General features: G+C 55.1%; 2 protein-coding genes, 1 long non-coding RNA gene and 1 other non-coding gene across 4 annotated transcripts in view; 2 read left to right on the top strand and 2 right to left on the bottom strand.

Moving 5' to 3' along the window:
• CDK18 (cyclin dependent kinase 18) overlaps positions 1-20468 on the top strand; it is a 193794-nt gene that overhangs the window by 112245 nt on the left and 61081 nt on the right. The window lies entirely within an intron of this gene.
• Positions 29-100, bottom strand: TRNAW-CCA (transfer RNA tryptophan (anticodon CCA)). The gene has a single exon. It is a non-coding gene; the product is annotated as a tRNA-Trp (tRNA).
• Positions 3777-4587, top strand: LOC139807456 (uncharacterized). The gene is made up of 2 exons (XR_011730554.1): positions 3777-4241; positions 4340-4587. It is a non-coding gene; the product is annotated as an uncharacterized lncRNA (long non-coding RNA).
• On the bottom strand, positions 4163-7399 carry BLACAT1 (BLACAT1 overlapping LEMD1 locus). The gene is made up of 2 exons (XM_071768467.1): positions 7115-7399; positions 4163-6827 (listed from the first exon to the last, which is right to left on the bottom strand). Exon 1 carries the CDS (start codon positions 7364-7366, stop codon positions 7151-7153), a length of 216 nt encoding a protein of 71 aa, XP_071624568.1. The 5' UTR covers positions 7367-7399; the 3' UTR covers positions 4163-6827; positions 7115-7150.

The raw sequence follows: 20468 nt of genomic DNA, 5'->3' as shown, positions 1-20468 counted from the left end.
AAGAAAAAAGGACCCCCCCGCGGGTCCGTGACCCCGACGTGATTCGAACACGCAGCCTTCTGATCTGGAGTCAGACGCGCTACCGTTGCGCCACGAGGTCCCGGCTGCGGCACCGCCGGGCTGCCGCCAAGAGCGTGCGCACCGCTCTGCGCATGCGCGCAGCGCCCAACATCCCCCCCCCCTCCCCTTCCCCTTCCCAGCACCGCCGGGACCCCATAGAATCGAATCCTAGAAACCTCGAATGGGCTGGGTTGGAAGGGACCTCAGAGCTCATCAAGTCCAACCCTTGCTCCACTCCCCCCGTGGTTCCCAGCCCATGGCACTGAGTGCCACATCCAGGCTCTTTGGAAATATCTCCAGGGATGGAGAATCCACCCCTTCCCTGGGCAGCCCATTCCAATGCCTCATCACCCTCTCCAGAAAGAAATTCTTTCTAATGTCCAACCTAAACCTCCCCTGGCACAACTTGAGACCTCTTGTGCCCTCTTGTCTTGTTGAAAGTCGTCTGGGAAAAGAGCCCAACCCCCCCCTGGCTCCAACCTCCTTTCAGGGAGTTGGAGAGAGTGATGAGGTCTCCCCTGAGCCTCCTCTTCTCCAGGTTGATAGGGATCGGGGGGACCCCAACCGGGGGTCTCTGGGGGTTTTCCAGGGGTTCTCTGGGGTTTTCCCATCCCGAAGGTCCCCTCCGGCTTTCCAAGCCTCCTTCCCACCCTGTGCCACCGCCCGGGCAGGGGGTGCCCTCCCCACCTGCAGGGTCCACTTGGCCCTCCCACTCCCGGGTGGGACGTTTGTCCCCTTCCATCCCCCCCCCCCCCGCGATGGGTGCTCTGTCCCGGTCCCGTCCCGCCGGGGTGCAGCCCGTGAGATGCGCTGAGTTGCGGCCGTGCTCTGCTGGGGGATGGAGGGTTTGGTTTGGGTCTGTTGCTGCTGGTGGTTCCGCTGCCTTTCCGTGGGTGCAGCTCCTCGGGCTCAGAGTTCTGCCTGCCCGGCTTTGCCACCGCCTCTAAACTTCGGGCCCCACCCCAGCCACCGCTGTGTTTGCCCCCAGACTGGGGTTTTACCGCAGCTCGGTGTAAATGAGAGATTTTTGCAGCGAAACCTTGCAGCTGCACCCTGAGCTTGCTGGCAAGAGAGCAGGGTTAAGGAACCCACCTGCCCACCCTGTCTCCCACCACAGCCCCCCCAAACCCACCTCCCCACCCTGATTCCCATCACAGCCCCCCCAAACCCACCTCCCCACCTCTGTCTCCCATCACAGCCCCCCCAAACCCACCTCCTCACCCTGTCTCCCACCACAGCCCCCCCAAACCCACCTCCCCACCCTGATTCCCATCACAGCCCCCCCAAACCCACCTCCCCACCCTGTCTCCCATCACAGCCCCCCCAAATCCACCTCCCCACCCTGTCTCCCATCACAGCCCCCCCAAACCCACCTCCTCACCCCTGTCCCCCATCACAGCCCCCCCAAACCCACCTCCCCACTCCTGTCTCCCATCACGGCCCCCCCAAACCCACCTCCCCACCTCTGTCTCCCATCACAGCCCCCCCAAACCCACCTCCCCACTCCTGTCTCCCATCACAGCCCCCCCAAACCCACCTCCTCACCCCTGTCCCCATCACAGCCCCCCCAAACCCACCTCCCCACCTCTGTCTCCCATCACAGCCCCCCCAAACCCACCTCCTCACCCCTGTCCCCCATCACAGCCCCCCCAAACCCACCTCCCCACTCCTGTCTCCCATCACGGCCCCCCCAAACCCACCTCCCCACCTCTGTCTCCCACCACAGCCCCCCCAAACCCACCTCCCCACTCCTGTCTCCCATCACAGCCCCCCCAAACCCACCTCCTCACCCCTGTCCCCATCACAGCCCCCCCAAACCCACTTCCCCCTCCGGCTCGGGGCTGCGAGCAGCACTCCCGAAATGAAACCCAGCTCTGGGAGCAGAATGGGGAAGATCTTTTATTCCAGCTGCTCCTAGGGTCAGGGTCGGGCTGGGAAAGTGCTTGCTCCAAGTGCAGACGGAGAGAGAGGTCCAAACGCCCCGTTCCAGCCCAAAACTGGGCTGTGACAGTCCCAAATATTACCCAGCAGGAGACAGATCAATAGACGAGTCCCTCAATGCAAACCACAGTCATGATTTGCATCTATAATTTATGGTACAATCTTGTAAACTAGAGATGGTACAGCAGAAGCCGTCGGGCTCGCTGTGTTTACAGCTCCAGGATACCTGGCAAGCGTGAAAAGGAAACAGTCTCCGTCCTCTCCTCTCGGCAGAGCTTTGCTGATCCCTTCCTGCGGTGCTCCCTGAGGACACGATGCCAGCTGGGATGCTCCTGCACCCCCCAGAGCTGCCCCAGCATTTGTACCCCTGAGGAGGGCAGGATCCTGCCACAGGGAAGGGAGAACATCCCAGGAGATGGTGGGAAACCAGGAGAAAAGCCTCCAGGAAAACGATGCTCTGCCCCAGCTCCCTTCCCTGCAGCTGAAGCACCTCTCATTAGCATGTAGCCCAATAATTAATCAGGTAAATGTGCTTTTCCTTCTGACTCCAAAGCCTTTGGAGTGTGAGTCTTACTGAAAGTGTGGTTGTGGGGCTGGTTTGTGCTGTAGGTGCCCTCACCCACACTGATCACCTTCCCAAGCACTGGGCACATGGGTTCTGGGGCCTTTTGAAGAACCAGCTCAGAGAAGGAGGAAGCTTGTCAGGTCCCAAAACTCCTGATCTCCAAACGTCTATAAAATCCATACCCTAAAAATTCTTATAAATATTTTCTCTAGCGTAGGAAGTGCAAGAGGAAGTTACCTGCTTATTATTTACAAATGCCACATTTATTTTCTCCAAGGTACAGTACAGGAGAGGAGAGGCCACCTGCCTTGCAGGAGATGCTCTTTTCTCATCCACCAGCACACAAGGCTGACCTGGACTTCTGTCTCTCCAAAGTAGAGAAAAGTCATTTACTGGCATCATGAAAACAGACTAAAAATAGCTGGTTTCTATGGCTACTGGGGCTGGGAGACTCCTGAGGAACATGTCTGGGTAGGTCCCTGTGTGATGAGATCCAGACAGTGGGATAAAAGAAAAGGACAATAAAGGTTTGATGCTTTGATCCTCGTTAGGCAGCACCAGGGAGGTGCTGTGAGGATGGTTCAGTGCCTTCCCCTCTGCTGGGGCATCACAGGGATCAATATGGGTTTATTAGGAGGGAATTAGGCAAATTTATTGGATTGAGCAAAATCTCAGTGCAAACATTTGGACTGGAGCTGGGCTGTGTTGAGTCAGGGTTTCCTCGGGGTGTGCTCCTTGTGTCCAAGCTTCTGCAAAGGGTTGGGGCTGAGAAATCTGGGGAGAAATCTGGGTGTTGGGCCCCAGTGCAAGCTCATCTCTCTGTAATTAATATTTCTGTAAACACCTCAGTATACAGACAGTCCCTCTGGATTTATGCTGCCATAAAACAAAGCTCGAAGCTGACCTGCATTTTTTACACTTGCAATAAACTCCAGAGCTGTGACTAATCCCTTGTGCTTTGGCATCACGAGTGGGTTACTCCCGTGGCCACCACAAAATACCCAGGGACTGTGCAAAAATAAAGTTCCCTTCAAGAAATACACTTGGTGTTTCACTAACTTCCTATTTTTGCTCTCAAGATAAATCTGAAGGTCCTTGCCAAGGACAGCACCAGGGCTGCAAACCCTGAATTCAGGAGGCTGTGCTGATGTGCAAAAATAGGAAGAAAACAAGGTCAGCATTTTCCCAAAACAATGTGAGCTTCCCTCTGCCCACCTGGAGCTGCCTGACCTGCACCTGGGCCTCAGAGTAACCTGCTGAAAAATAGGATTTTGGGGCAGCCACAAAGGTTGGTTGGTTTTTGAACTATGGGAAGACAGATGCAGGGGGGGACAAGCAGGCAGGGGCTGGGAGGATGGAGCTTGACCACGAGCTGCAGATTTTCTCAGGGAATTTTCTCTCTGCAGTCCCAAAGCAAGACAGACACAATGAGAAGCTGGAAGAAAATCCTGCCTGTGCAAGGGAGAAAGGGCAGCTTTGACCAGGGGAAAAGAAAAGGTGTTCTTCTCTTGGTTACCACCTGGGATGCAGAAATTGCCCTGCAAACTCAGCACGGGTCTAAAATCCAATGAGCTTCACCAAGGCAATGCTCGTGGGGCATTCCAGTTCCTGCTGCAGAACATGATCACCAGGTTATTCTCTGGTCCTTTTTCACCTCTCCAAGTGAAACCTTTAGGTATGTGTTATGGGTTCAAGCTGCAGTTTTGTGTTGTTTTGTTTTTTTTTTTTTTTTTCTTGGCTTGCCTCCTCCAATCTGTGTGTGTCCAGTTCCAGCTCACTGCACAAACACCTCGGCACTTGGGAACCTCTGGATGGGCAACTCCAGCTCCTGGCCACCAGCATTAATAAGATTTCTCTCCTGGGTATCACTCTGGGTGCTTCTGGGGTGGAGGAGCAAAAGCAGGGAAGATGAGGTGAAGGCAAGAAGGGAGGGCAAGAAGAAATCCTCAGCAATAACAAAACTCCGAGTTTAGAAAAGTGCTGGGGGCTGTGCAGACGTGGGGGAGAGAGAAAGCAAAGCAGGGTGAGAGTGTTTGCAGTGTGACAGGAGCTGTCAGCCTCAGCTTCACAGCCTCAGAAGCAGATGCTCCCCTATTAAAATGCTGCCACTGGAAAGAGAGGAGGGGAAAAAAAAAAAAAAAAAAAAAAAAAACCCAGAACAAACCAACCCCTTTGATTTTGCCCACTGCAGATGTGTCGGTGGAAGCTGTCTGGGGGGCTCAGGGGGGGCTCAGCTCTTGGCAGGTTTGCTCCAGAAAAACTCCAGGCTGGAGTCTGGTGGGAAACAATGTGGAGATGAAAGGACCTTCAGCCATAAATCTCGAGGTCAAGTCATTATGACAGGGGAATCAAACAGCACCACAAGCCATTTATGAACACAATAGAGGTCAATCCAGGAGCAAACCATTTTGCTCGGAGCCATGGTGGAAAACATATTGTTGCTTGGAGAGCCACATCCATCCAGGGAGGTGGGAAGTTTGCTTTAAAAATAACTGTAGCTCGAGTGCTTTAACATCCAGCCTGCATTTGGTTCATTTATTACCTTCCCAAATGCACGTATAATGGGTGTGGGTGAGTGTCTGCCTGTCTCCAACCTACCTGCTGCATCCCTGGAACACCTGACTTGGGAACTTCTGGCTGGAGACAGGAATATTGGAGACACAGGGAAAACCTGACCAGCCACAGAGCTGCAGCACACACCCAGTGAACCCAGAAAGTGTGGGGTGAGTGTGCACTGCAAAGTGCTCTGGGCCTCCCAGCCCTGGGGTCTGAGACAAGGACACCATCCACGTGTCCCTATTCCCAATCCCAGCTGGATGCCACCTCCTATCCAGCTCCAACCAGCACATCCCACACCAGAGAGCTGCTTCCCACCACAGCCCAGACACCGGGCACCCAGTGGAGGGGTTTAAAGCTCCTCAGCTGCACCTCGTGTTATTTATTGGTGCTCAGGTTTTTGTGCTGAACCCTTTGGATAAGAAAAGAAAATAAAATAACAGTCGTGTTGGTTCTGGCTGTTGGCTGAGCCAACAAATCTCCTCTGAAGGGGAGCTGTCAGGGGCACTACAGCTCTGTTTGCCCAGTGCAAATCTGGTCTGGGAACACAGGGCAAACCCTGGAAAGGTTGAGCCAATTAATCATGGGGAGGGGATGATGTCTTGGCAGCACCAGGACCGTTGCAGCTGCTGGTGCCTGAAATAAGACCTGGAATGTTGGCTGCAGGGATCCAGGCACCAAGCCCCCAACAATGATCCCCAAACCCTCTGGGGGGCCCTGGCTCACCAATACTCGCTGGTTCTGGGGGTGTTTGGAAGGTGTCTGAGCAGGGATGGCTGTCTGACACCTCTGGGAAGGCACAGAGCACAGGGAGCTCCCAGATTGCTGGGTGGGACACACAGACAGGGGAGGGGACCCTGGGGACAGGGACAGGGCACAAGGCAGATGCCTGAGCCCTGCGGGAGGAGCAGGACTAACCCTGGGCACCCAGGCTTGGGGGGTCTCCCTATGGAGAAGGGAAGCACAGTATGGAAGAATTTAAGGATTTCTGCTCTGGAGAACAGGTTTGTGCTAGAAATATCCCTGGAATGAATCTCAGGTGCCCCGAGCTCAGCAGTTTTAACCCCTTTACCAAAAAAGAACAACCTACCACCAAGCCTCATGGCTCTGGGGTGCAGGGCTGGGGGTCACACACCAAGATGTGTCACCCCCAGTGGCAGAGGAGCTCCCAGTCCACACCAGTCACACAAGGAGCAGCACCTGAGCAGGGGCAGTGGGTCTGGTGCCTCCAAAAGGCTCTGGAGTGGGCAGAGCAGAGCAGGATGGCTTCTTAAAGTCACAGACATTTGCTTGAGATGAACCCTTTTAAAAAACCAAAACCAAACAAAACCCCAAACCAATTTGTTCTTACATTCAGCCCATCCTGCAGCAGCAGGACAGTTTACCAACCAGGGCCAGCCCCTCCAGCCTTGTGACCCCAGAAGGGACAAGGTCTGGCCCTGGCTTTTGAAACCCCCTCCAGGGTCTGTCTGTCGAGACTTGCTGGAGCAAGGGGAAGTTGTCTCATTCCGGAGGGAAAACTCTACCCTCTGGGGATGCAGGGTCCCTCCAACACCAGCTGCTCAGATGCCAAGGGCTCGGTGTCCAACCTGCCTGGGGCTCTGGGCAGAATTGCTGCAGCACCTGGAAAACATCCACAGCATCTGCTTCTGCCTCTCAGCAAGGTCATTCCCATGCTTCAGCTTTTCCCTGGCCAGGCAAGTGTCTGAGGGGAGAGAAAGGGGAGAGAAAATGAGAGAAGTTGCAGGAGAGGTGTGTTAGAGCAGCTGAAGAGTTCTTCCCAGCCCGCTGTGATGAGGAAAACCACTGCCCAGCCCCAGGCTCCCCTTCCCCTGCCGAGCACATCCCAGGCACATTGAGTCGGCTGAGCAGCCCCCCGGGGACATCCCGAGGCAGTGGGGGATGCCTGGCAGGGGGAGCTGATCCTTGGAGAGGCCAGGAAGGAGGCAGAAATATCCCATCCCGTGTCCCCCCCCATCAGTCCCAGCGTACCCAGGGGAAGGAGATGGGGTCCCGAGGCTCTGCTCCTCACACCGCTGTCTCCTGCTCTGCGCTGGCCTCTTCTTTCTTCCTCTTCATCTTGCAGAAGCCATGGAGCCCGCAGAAACAAGCAAAGGTGAACTGGGGCATCCCCTGGAGCAGGAGAGGTGTGGGAAACACCCCTGAGAAACCTGGATGGGGACAGGGAGAGGAGTCAAGGCAGCTCCGGGAGGTGCAGGGGCAGGACAGGGGGGCACAGGACATACCCAGATAACTGGACCACCCCCCCGCACCGGCACACATCTCCCTCCCTCCCCCCTCCATCCCCGCATCCCCAGCCACGCACTCCCAAATTCCCCACCCAGCTCAAGACGAGGAGATTAAAGCTCCCCCCCCTCCCCGCCAGCCTCTCTCCTCAATGGGGACAATGGGGACAGACGCGGGGACAGCTTGCAGGGCTTGGTGCATCCTGGGGGGCCGGGAGGTGCGGGGTCCCGGGAGGTGCGGGGTCCCGGGAGCTCCCGGTGCGGGGCAGCGGACGCGGCACAAAGCGGCAGAGCCGAGAGCGGAGCTCCGGGAGCTCCCTCCCTTTGTGTCCCTTTGCAAGGGATAAAATAATGCCCCAAAGCGCAGCCCACCAGCTGCAAAGTGTCATTATGCAAATGCCAGGCTGGTTTGTTTGGGGTTTTTTAAATAAATAACAAAAATACCGCAGCGATGCGAGCTGGAGCTCAACCTGAGTTTTCTACCGGCTTCTGTTTTTAGTTTTTGTGCCGTTTGCAGACAGCCAGCTCTATCTGCCCTTTTTTGGGAGGCATTTGCTCCCTGGCAGCACCAGCACAGACAGGGAACACCTCAGAGCCTCAGTTTACCCATCTGGGAAACGGGCACACAGTGCTCGACTTGCCCCAGAACCACATGGAAACGGAGTTCCAAAAACGCAGCACTTCAGGACGTGGCTCAGTGGGCACGGGGGGTTTGGGTTGGGGGTTGGACTCGATGATCTTCGAGCTCTTTTCCAACCTTAATGATTCTGTGACATCTCAGCAGGAGTCACTGTCACCTCCGGAGCCACCACCAGCAGCAAGCAAAGGGTGACTCCCCCCCCAGCCCCAGAGCCAGGCACTGCTGAGAGCCCCCAGACTGCTGCCAGAGTTTGGAGCAGCAGGGAGAGAATTAATCACAGGGAAAAAAGCCAAAGCAGGTGGGGCTCCAAGCCCCCACATCCCTCCTTGCCCCTCACCAGCACGGATGCTGCAGGGGGGATGCCCCATCCCTGCTTTCCTGCTTCCCCCTTTCCAAGGGGCCCAGCTGCAGCACAAAGCCAACAGCAGCAGCAAGAAGCATCCCATTTAATTCTCTTTTGCTGCTTCCCCCTCCCCAGCCATCTGGGTACCTGTCTGGTAGCTCCCAGATTAAATAAGGCAACCTCTGGAGCTCACCACAACGGGGTCTTTAATGAGTGTGTCCCCCCCCCCCATGGCTTCTCAGCCCAGCAGCAGGTCTGTGTGTCTCTCTCTTTGTGCTGCTGCTTTTTTGTTACCAGCCTGAGAAGGGGATTTGGGAGGGAAATGGCAGGTGTGAGGGGGCCACACACCTCCCTGCATCCTCCCAGCACTGCACGGCCTCAGCTGGAGCAGAACAAACCCAGTGGGCAGGGATGAGGGGAAAGGATCCTTTAGGATCCAGCCCCCTGGTTTGGCACTCCAGGTCCCATCCGGCACTGCCAAAGCCAGGCTCAGCAAACACCTTCCTCACCAGTTCAGTGCTCTCCTTGCTTCTTAACACCCCCTGTATTAACCAGACCTCCCAGGCAGCACCCTGAGCTGCTCTGGGGTCCTCTGGGTGCCCATCCCCGTGCCACCCCACCTCCCCGTCCCCTTTTGCAGACACAAAACCACCCCGAGAGCCTGGGCGGTCGGGCTGGGACCCCGGCATCCACTGGGGACCCATTGATATATTTAGAGGAGCTTGTCCCACAGAGCCTTTTCAGGCTGACCCTCTGCCTCCCATTCAGGCAGTGGACAATGATGAATGAGCCCCAGAGAATAGAGGGAGCCCAGCTGAGGCTGACGCTCCTCTTCTTCTTGAAAAGGTGGAAAAAGGATCCTGAAGGAGGAAGGAATAATTAAAAAAAATAAATGAACTGGCTTGGGTAGTGCTGACAGGAGCCTTGCCTGGTTTGCAAGGGCTGGGGATGCTTCACAGACCTGTGCTGCCTTTTCCATGCAAGGCAGAAAATCCTTTGGAGAAAACTCGGCTGCTGCCGAGCAAATGTGAGGAGCATTAAAAATGTAAAGCTGGAGAATACTCTTTAGTCAACTGAGTAACCCCAGGCTGTGTTTGTCACTGTCACAGTGATGAATTGGGAGCTGTCTGAAATCAGCATGCTCACTTTAATAATGTCACTTTCCCTGAGCCCTAAAAAATGTCTTTCTGAAGCAGCTGGACAGAGTCTATTCCTTAGCCCAGCAGTCACCCATTTCCCTGGGCTCCACCAGGCAGGGAGAGCCCTGGGTGCAGGGATCCTGGCTGCAGTGACAGGCTGGGTGGCTGCCAGGTGACACTGGTGGCAGCAGGACACAGGATGCTCAGACCTCAGGATCTCTCCTTTCACCTGCTTTTCTTGCCTAGCTTTCCTCTTTCTGCAAAATGCCATTGAATTAACTTTGAGCTGCTTGCTTGGAAAAAACCAGCATCGAGTTTTGCATTATAAACCCTGAATTTCAAAGATGCCTTTTGCCTCCAGCCTGTCGTTTGTTTTTGTTTTTTTTTTTTTTTCCTGGGAAACGGGATCATTTGCAATGGAAATGTGTCCCTTATTTTTTTTTGCAGGGAACCTAATGGAATTAAATAATTTGTAATGAAATGCAGAAAAGTTCCCAGAAATTTCATTTCATTTGCCTTTCAAGATACCTGACCCATCCACCTCTACAGCCAGGATTTGCAGGAGCTACTGATGATTTGGGGATCACCAGCCTCGTTTCCTAAAATCCACTCAGCAGACACCCTGGGAATAATCCCTTGGAAGAACCTGGAGCCACAGTGCTGGACTGGGGGGTCTTGCAGAGACTTTCTCCTGAGGGTTGGAGCTCTGTGTCTCATCCTGCACAGAGGGATCCTTGCCTGGGACTTTCAGTCCTTTCTTTTTTAAGCATCAGAAGCGTGGGTTCCACATCCCTAAGGCTTACCACCTGGCCAGGCTGTCAGTGTAGGACAAACCCCTTTTCCATCCTCCCTGTCCCCATCCTCCTCACAGCCACATCCAATTTTATTGTTTTTCAGCCAAGCTTTCAAAACCATTCATTCCTAGGGTTGCTTAAGTGGTATTTTTTTTTTTTCCCCCCCTACAAACCTTGGACATCTCCCTGCTTACAACCAGACCTCAGATAAAAACAGCTTCAAAGCAGTTTCTATAATGAGCAGCAGTGTGTTAGAAAGCCAACAACAGAGGAGCCAAGACTGGGATAAAACTAACCTGAAAAGAAGCACCATCCCTTTAAGGAGAGATAATGAAGGGAGAAGCTGTTGCTTGGCATGTTTGCAGAGAATCCCTAATTAAAACATCGCTTCTGTAAAGTATGCTGAGCCCATTGATTCTTCCCCCCACACAGTTAATTTGCTGCTAGGAAGGCAAAGTCGCGAGGGTCCTCATTATAAAAATTTCACTGGCTGCAGCTAATGGTTGTAATTAATAGGTGCAATAAATTTCAAATGGGCAGCCGGGGTGTTCATTAGCTCTGGGCTGACTCAGCACCGGTGGCCTCACCAGTTACTAAATAACCCATTTCCAAGCAGACAGGAGGAGGAAGGTGCTCAGTGGCACCACCGGAGCGTCTGTAATTCCCCACCGAGAGCCGGAGCCGAATAAATAATTCCCGACAAGTCCCGGATTTGTCTCTTTTTTGTCTCGTTGGTGAATTGCCTGAGCAAACCTCCTCCAGCTCTCAGCCAGCTAAGCTGGGTCAGGTTTTTCTCAGAAGCACTTGCAAGGCCAAGTGACCTGGATTGTGTGTGGGATCAGCACTCGAGGAACTGAACCCTGGGATGCGAAGGGTGGGTAAGGACCCAGCGGGGGCACCGTGCAGCCAGGCAAGGATCAAACCCCCCAGGAAGCCCCTTGTGCAAAGCACAGACCCACAAGTGTCCGTGGAACAACTTGGGGGTGGGGGCTGCGATGGGATTTTTAATGGGTCAGTCCTGTTCTGGGCATCCTGAGTGAGAGCTGAGCTTGAAAATCTGCCTGAGCTCCCTCTGAGCATCATCCCCTCTTGTGGGGCATCCCAGTGCCACAGCCCTGTGTGTGCACAACCACAACCACAACCACAACAACCATCATCATCACCATCATCACCACCACCACCACCATCATCATCATCACCATCACCACCACAACGACGACAACCACCACGACAACGAAAACGACAACCACCACCACCACGACAACCACCACCACCACCACCACGACGACCACCACGACGACGACGACGACGACGACGACGACGACGACGACGACCACGACGACGACGACGACGACGACGACGACGACGACCACGACCACCACCACCACCACCACCACCACCACCACCACCACCACCACCACCACCACCACCACCACCACCACCACCACCACCACCACCACCACCACCCCCCCATCCCCAGCTGCTGGGTGCTGCCTGTGGGCTGTGTCTTTTGAGGGCTGGGTGCCATCACAGTGTTGATTAAAACCCCCCAGATTTTCTGCTCGTTATCACCTGGCTGTAATTAAACTATTAATAATAGGCACTTTCTTTCCAAGTTCTCTCCTGGGACCAGCATCCATGAGGCCAGCAAGGTGCTGCTGCTCTTCCAGCACAATCCCAGCAGTGTTCAGGGGTCTCAGCCCCTGGGCTGTGCCATAGGATGAAATCCCTGCATCCCCAGCAGTATCTGGGAGCAGGAGCCGGGCAGCCCCCCCCTGCCTGAAGCCAAGATCAGGGCTGCTGCCACGAGAGGTGTTGGGGGCTCATCTGGCAGCTCTGGGGGGGCTCTGTGTCAGGACATGTGGCTGCAGTTTCCTCTCCCTGCAGGACAAGCCTGTGCCTCACCCGCCAGAACCTTTGGGATGCAGGAGCTCCACACCCAGCTCCTGGAGGAAGCTGAGGATGATGGATGCCTGACTCACAAAAGGCAGGTATTATCTGTAATTAGTGGCTTGTCCTGCTCTGCACATTCACTCCCAGGAGCTCAGGAAGGAGCAGGGACTGCTAAGGGGATCCAATCATCTTTGCCAGGTGCTTTTGTAGACAGAGCTGCCCGGGAGCATCCCTGTGGCCTCTTCCTCTTCTCAGCAACAGGGATGAGGTTTCCATCACCGTGCCAAACTTCTCTAAGATTCTTTGAAAACAGCAGCCTGATCGAGGGCTGTGGCTGTGGTATAAACACAGCAGCTGAAGGATTTGGCTTTGCCCAGCCCTGGACACGGGCAGGGATTGAGGTTGTGCTAATTGAAAGGTGACTGGAGCTGCTCTGGGAGCTGGATGCCAGACAAGCTGAGAGCTCACTTGGCGCTGGCACCATCTCCTCTCCACCATGGACCTTTTCCAGGGGTCTCTGCCAATGCCTCCTGCACAGCGGGGCTTTCACCGGGACACTTGTCCTGCTCCCATCCCCCCGAGCATCAAAGCCTGAAAACCCCAAATCCAATCACCCAGCTTCAACCCCCGGGCGCTGCCAGCCAGCTCTGCAGCTGGGCAAGAGGGAGATGGCAGAAAGCCACCAGCTCCTGACCACCAGCCACCCCATCCAAGGTGCCTGCTCCTTTTTTTCCTCCCATCCCGGCCGCTCCGGGACGCGGCACCGCGGCTGCCGCCCCCGTCCCGTCCCCCCCCGGCTGCTCCGAGGCTGCTCAGCGGAAAATCAATCGCGTAAAGGGGGTGAGAACAACTCCCAGGGGTGGAGGAGCACAGCCAGACCGCCAATAATCCTGCTCTGAGGTGCTTTGCCCCGCAGTCACCAAAATAATTCGGTGGGGCCGGTGCTGGTGCTGCCGGGGGGCTGCATCCCCCCGAGGTCTCAGGGCAGAGAGGATTTTTCTCATTTCTCGCAAGATTTTGGGGTTGTAATGAAGCAAACGGTGGAAATAAGAAATGGGAGGCCCGGTGTAGGAAATGGGTGTCCTGGGTTTTGGTGGCTTCACCCTGCTCTGCCCTCCTCGGTGGTTCCTGGCACCCTGGCCCCAGGCTCCCATCCCATGGGTGTCAGCCCCAGGGCCAGAGCCCTGCTGGGTGTGAATGGCTGGGGGCAGCCATTGTCACCGGTGAATTTTCTGAATGAGAAAATCCTCATTAAAAAATAATTAAAACAGCCTGGTGAGATTGGCTTAATTCCTTTCATTTTGACTGATGGTGTTTAGTTTTGATGATTTATGTGCCACAGCCTTGCCAGCTCTCATGCTTTCATTGTTGGAACTCCTGGGATTTTCATGATTTTCTTCCTTCCACACCTCCTTGAGTCATGGGATTACAGCTGAATCTCAGCTTTCATTTTTTTCAATGATGATTATTTTTAAAGATGCATTCCAAGCTGGTGAAATAAACTTGAAAGCCTGACACCTAATGCCTTAAAGCTCAGGATGTGAGAAAAAAAAATAAAAATAATAATACTAAAAAAAAAAATATATAGAGAGAAATTGCTTGTTTCCTGCTTGGTGAGAGTGGTTTGTAACCCCCCCACCCTTGTGTGGGTGCTGGTGGGGTCTGTGTGATGGAGGTGGCAGCAGTAGGATCTGCAGCAATGGGGTCTGCAGCAGCACCCCCTTCTCCCACCCCATCCAGCCTCTCTCTGCCAGGCTACAGTGCTCTCAAACATCACCTTTGCACATTTGAAAAGTGCAATTTGCCAAGCCTGGCTGTGTGATAAAACCCAACCCCCTCACCTGCTCCTTGCCACCTCCCCTCCTGCATCCTCCTGGCACCAAGCTGGCCATGGGACAGCCCCTGCCTGCTCCATGCTGGGGGCTCCAGGCTCTGAGCAACCTGCTGGGCCCTCAGTATCCCTGGGAGGGGCATGGAACGGGGGGAGGTGGAGATGCCAGGGAATTCCTCAGTGCTAAGAGCAGAAAGGGCTCCTGCCATCACCCACAGCCCTGCGGGGTTGGGAAATGCCCTCGGTCTCCTCCTGATGCTTTTGTTCTGCGGGGCTGCAGGTGGAGAAGCTTTGAACCATGTGAGAACCACTCACTGCCAAAGAAAAGCTGCTCCCACCACCCTCACAGCCCCTTCACCCACCCACCCCCCTTTTCAGCTCTGAATGGGGACAGCAGTGCCTGAAAGGCTGTGCCCCCCACCACCCCCATCCCCCTTTGTCTCTCCCTCTGCTCACCAGCCCCTGCCCCATCCTTCTGGCTAAACCTCTAAGGCCCTGCAAGGCTTCAATGCCCTCTTTCACTGGTTATTTGTTACCAAATAAATATGGGCCATTAAAAAGGGATCAGGAGTCCGTGCGGAGGTGCCTGGAAGGTGGAGTCCCTCCTCTGTGTAGCCCATGGCTTTTCGCCCTACATGAGTTAGGAAAAGCAATCACATAGGAATAAAAAGCCATAGACCACAGCAGAGGGCTTACCCAGGATAAGCCAGCAGTCTTGGGGGAAAGAAAAGGATCAAGGGAAAGAAAGGTGGGGGGAAAAAAGTAACCCTTCCATCTAAGTTGTCCCACTTCCCCATGCCCAGCTGGGAACATGACCTGCTCTGTTGGAGACCCCAAAACCAGAGGAAACTGCCACCCAAAACCCACCAGGGCCTCCATCCCCATCACCTCTCAGCCCCACAACATCAGGGGGTGGTTTCTCCTGGGTTACCCCCCTGGCTCAGGACCTGGAGAGCCAAACCTGCCATGACTGTCCCCTCAGCTGTGGTGGCCTGGCCTGGGGAGGAGGACCCAGCACCCTGCTTTTTCTGCTCAGAAGGCTGTGATGTCCCCTGATTGCAGGGACAACAGTCTCTCAGCAGAGGTGATGCTTAAAAGAAGCTGTGCCATAGCCTGAGCCCGTGAGTCCAGGGAGTGAAATGTTTTTTTTGTCACTGTCTCAGTGTCCTGCCCACAGCTACACCTTCTCTCTGTCAGTAAAGTTGTACTCCCCAGCACATCTTTTTATAATCCTGATAAAACCTGAGTTGCCAACCAGACAGTAGCTCTGGTTGCAAATGGAGCAGCCCAAATTTAAGCCTGGAGATGAAACAGCCCTTCTCCTAGAGGAGCACCTTGCAGCAGCCCAGGAACCCACAGGACTTTTGCAAGCAAGGGGGGAAAGCAGTCACCTTGGGGTACAGCTGCACCCTGTCCTGTAGCTGCTTTGAAAATCTGACCCTTTGGGCCACCAAGGGACTTGCCCACAGTCACAGAGTCACTCAGCAGTGGAACTGGGAACCAAAACCCTTCCCCTGGCCCTGCTGTCCCTGCCACTCACCTGGCTGCAGAGGGGAGGGATGCTGAGTGGCCTGAGGTGCATCCAACAAACCCTCCTTTGTTGGCTGAGACAAAGAGCTAAAGAAAGGTCTGGCTGCAAACCCACCTCCCACTCATTTCCCCTCCTCCTGCCTTCCCTGGGTGCTTTTTCGGGGAGCAGCCATCTCTGTACCCAAAAAAGAGGCATCTCAAGACAAAGCGAGGAGTTTCATGGGGAGCAGCAGCTCCTCTGAGACCAGACACAAACCTTATTCTCTAGCAAAAGCCTCTGCACCTCCCTGCACCTGGGGGAGCTCCTCTGGTGGCACCCGAAGTGCCCAGGTTGTCCCTGGGAAAGTGTTGGCCTCTGCTTTTATTCTCTTCCCCTTCCAGGACACCGGCTGGTTCAGCAGCAGTGACTGCTAATTGCCAGGAGCTGATGAGGTCAGCTCTGCTATTGAGTCGAGGAAACTCCCTTTCTTGTTGCCTTAGCAAGAATCCTTGGGAAATTGGGGGTTTCTAAGCCTCTACAGTGGCCAGGTTTGGAAGTGGGAAGGATTTTGCACCCTGCGGTTCCTAAGAGCAGAGAACACGACTTTGACCTACAAAGCAAACTTCTGAAGCACTCGGGTGGCTCAGAGCTGGCATTTTCCCAAGGTCTTTCCTCTTTTAACTCCCATGTATAAACGGCAAAGCAACCAGGCCACTCTGTGGTCCCCTTCTGTGACAGCCACCATCCTTTCCTTTCCCAGCCCCTTCGCTCCGTGGGTGGCACCCACGGGACGTGCACCCACGGGCAGCCCAACCACGTTGTCTGGCCCCACGTTTGCCAGCAAACACCCCTCCTGCTTGCACTCCAGGAGCCCCACGTGTGTCTCTGCCCCCGCCAGCTCTGCCCCAACCCACCCCCTGGTCCTGGGGTGCACTAAGGTGACAGCCCCGATGTCACTGTCTCGCACGTTTCAGGGTAAATCTATCGAGCTGGACCTCTCTGCTGCTTCAGCACCTTCCCTAGGAGGCTGCACCCTACACAGGGCAGCTCCAGGCTGCTCTCTCCGGCACCAAACTCGGGGGTAAATGCCTGTCCCGGAGCCACCAGCCCCGTGCCACCCGCAGGGACCCGAGGACAGCTCGGAGCCGAGCGGGGTGACCTCACCTTTGGCAGCGCAGCATCCTCTGGGTGGGAAGGGCACCTGTCCATGGGTGGCATCGCCCACACCAGCCTCTCCTCCCCTCACCGGCCCGGTGGCACCAGCAGGACCCGGGTTCTGCAGGATGCTGGGCGAGAGCTGCCACCCCCGTCACCCTCTGTAGCCCCGGGTGGCTACGAAAGGGTTTCGGTTTTCAAGCTCTCCTCTCTCCCTCCCTTGGTGGCTGCTCCCACCGTTGTCCCCACGTCCCCGCTGAGCCTCGCTGCACCGTCACATACTTGAAATGGTTGTGCAGAGGGGCCGGGAGAGCAGGGAGGGAGGAGGAGTGGAGGAGAAGGAGGAGGAGGAGGAAGGGGGGGTCAGGTATTTCTTCATCCCCGGCTCCGGAGAGCCGGTAACAAAGGCGCTATTGAACTGCAGTCTCTCTGGTCTGTGAAGCAGAAACCTCTTGTATCTACTTCACTGCCTTTGATCTAACTCCCCCAGTGGGGTGGATATTACTCATGTCCTGCTGCTCGGGTACTGCTGCCAGAGTGGGACGGGGGGGACAAGTCCCAGCTCATCACCCTTGGGTTTGGGAAGCATCCTGCCGGCACAGGGCAGGAGCACCCAGTGACCGCCTCCTCTGCTGTCCTTCCCGATGTCCCCTTTGCCTCCCCATCCCCGTCCCCCAATCCCAGCACCTTCCCAGATCCCAAACTTTGGGGGAGAGGTGCGGGCGCCCAGGGCTCGGCCGAGCGTAGCGGCGGGAGGAGCAGAGCTCTGCGCCTCGCATTCCTCTTCTGTAATTAAAGCCGGTGAGCTGGGTGGAGGGGGAATTTCCCAAAGGGTTTTACTGGCGTCTGGACAAGGGTCAGACAATGAGAACATTTGACAGGGTGCCCAAATCCGCTGTATCTTGGATACGCTCAGAGCCTCCCCCGTGCTGCTCGTCCCAGGCGCTGGGTTGCGGGAGGTGGGGCCCTTGGGGCAGGTTGGGTGGGAGGGGAGGAGGGAAGCTACGGGTTTGGGGACTCCTACAATGTCCCCCAGAGCCTTCACCCCAAAAGTGCCAAAGCTCGAGCAGCACCCTTTTGCTCTGAAGCCACGTCCCCTCCACCATCCCCCAGAAAATCCTGGGTAAAAGCATCAAATGCACTGGAGAGACTGGGAGTACTCACAGCCCTGCTTTCAAAAGTCCTTCCCTGCCTTCAGCATCCACCTGCCACGCTCTCTGAGGAGCCAGGGACACCGGGGGCTTAGCCTGGTTTTGCCATCCCGGTTACCCCAAAGCACTTGAGTGCTTTTGTAGCTCTTATTTCCCTGCTTTTCCACTTGGTTTGCAGAAATCCCTGCAGCTGGCAGCTCCCACCTGCACCCTGAGAGGCAGACGTGGGCATCGCCTTTCCTGGGGTGCCCTCAGGACAAGTGCCCCAAGGGAGAGTGTCCAAAATCACTGCACAAGAGGAAGCCTCCCCCCAGCTCTCAGCTCTGCTGCCTCATTTCCCAGGAATCATCCCAGCCCAGCTTGTGTCTCAGAGCTGGGATATGCACTGAGCCTCTCCGGATCTGCCTCCATCCCCACTGCAAGGTGGAGAGAAATGTTATAAACCCAGCAACTGAGACAGCAAGGATGCACAGATGGATGGGTAGATACTCAAGAAGAGAGGCCAGCCAAGCTGGGCACACCTAAAGGATTTTGTTTTCTACAGAGATCCAGACTTTTTGCATCCCAGGAAGAGGCAATCAGCGTCTTTTAGGTGACCATTTGCTGTTCCCCCCTCCCCGGCTACAGCCTGGCTGGTGCCCCCAGGGCAGGGTGTGCAGGACCCACCTCTTGTTTAGTTTTGAAACACTGAGGATGAGAACTTGGGGAGCAGTTGAAGTCAGAGTTGGGCAGCGATCCATTTCCAAGCTGTCTTGACAACTGGCTCCAGCACAGCAAGATTAGATCTACTAATCACATTTATAAGGCGCCCAAGAATCCTGAATTGGGTATTCGGGGAATATTTGTCATTGTAACAATGTCATTTCCCAGCCTTCAGCGTGCATTACCTCCTCCTCAGAGTCCTCATGGTTGGGCTTTCTGGCTTTATAGAAACATCTGTTTGGGGAAGAGGAGGCTCAGCTGCCTCTGTTGTGTCAGTCAGTCCCCTGAACAGCCAAAGGTGCCCACTGCCTGTCACTACTGTGTCCCAAAGACAGGGCAATACTGGGGTTACTTGTGGATTTTAAACAGCTTTCTCATCACCTGATTTTGCACTCATAGCTGCTTTAACAAAACAGATAGAACCCAAATCTTTCCAGATGCTACATAAATCCCCAGCTCTTACAGGCAGTAAGAAAAGGGGGGGTCAAGTAACACCCCAGGTCAGGCAGCACATCCTTAACAGTGAGCTCAGGAAAGCAACCCAGATCCAAAGGAGGTGTCTGCCTGGCAGACCACACTGTCTGCAGCTTCCTCAGCAAGACCCACGGGAGAAACATCTTTAACAAACCCACGTTTGCAGCAGCAGCAGCAACCAGAACCTGGCAGCAGGTGCTGCATGTGGCATTCTGGAGAGACCAGACAGAGCCCAGGCTCCCTTCACAGGATGCTCTGGCAGCCACAGAAAATCCACAGGCCTAGGAAAGGCCAAAATAGTCCTGATTTTGCAGGTGCACACGCAGTCCCACGCTCCTTCCAAACCACAGGGTCTGATTTGTTCCAAGGAGAGAAAAAGCATTTTCATCCTGGCTACTTTTGGACTTTCCTTTCTGCCCACAAGGATGCTCAGCTCAGCCCAGCACCGGGTCCTGCAGGACTGACTTTTCCCTGGGTGCCTGAGGTTGATCTAGAGAGCAGCAATTCAGGCTGGAACAGTAAAGTTTGAGCCAGAGAGGAATATTTTGCAAATCCAGTGAGTTTGTAGCAGCCAGCTTTGGGTACAAACTGAGAAATTGTGACTCTTGCAAGGTGAAGAGATCAGAGATAACGACCCAGACCCGTTCCTGCAAACTCGCCATCAATTTGCCACGCAGCCCATTAAGAGAGGGCAAATGCAAGTCGGGAATCCAGGTAAGTCACTCGCTAACAAGATCCTCCCGGGCCTTTTAGCACATTCCAGCTCACAGATATTTCAGCTCCCGCAGCCCCAGCTGTAATTAAATCCGGGCTGCAAGGAAGGCACCGCAGCAACCGGGGGTAATTTGTCTGAGTTTACCAGAGGAGCACCCAGGGCTGATGAGCAAAGGACCCTCCAGGGCAGGGGCTGCAGCCCCCACAGCCCCCGGAGCAGGGGGACACCCTGGGATCTCCAGCAACTTCCACTTGGTAATGGAGAGAGAGGGAAACCCAGGAGCTGAAGGGAAAGGTTCAGTGATCAGGAGAGGCTGAAGCAAAGGGGACAAAGAGATGGAGGGATTCAGGGGCCCAGAGATAGAAAGCAAAGGAATGAGTGTGGCCCCAGACACTTCCCCAGGTTCAAACCTGCCTCGGGTGGCTCCTGTGACTTCAGGGACAGCACCCTTGGCACACACTTGGGGACAAAAGAGATCAATTCATCTCCCCCCATCATAAATCAGGGCTGAATCCACTGATGACAGACATGGACCTGCTAAGGTGTCCTTCCCCTCCCAGACCAGGCCCCAGATCCCCTTTACATGTGGCTCCATCATCCCAAACAGTTCTTAACAAGCCCCAGGAAATGTCTCCCTCCTGGGACAGGAACAGAGCAGCCCTCAGCCCTCAGCTGGGATCACACCACAGCTTCTCCCCATGGCTGAGGAGGATCCAACCACCCATTTCCACCCAGACACAAACCAGAGGACCT

This window comes from Heliangelus exortis, chromosome 25 (assembly GCF_036169615.1).
Source record: "Heliangelus exortis chromosome 25, bHelExo1.hap1, whole genome shotgun sequence".
In the NCBI taxonomy this organism is placed as follows: Eukaryota; Metazoa; Chordata; class Aves; order Apodiformes; family Trochilidae; genus Heliangelus; species Heliangelus exortis.
Note: the sequence above shows the minus strand (reverse complement) of the source record. Positions and strands in the feature narration are given on the sequence as shown.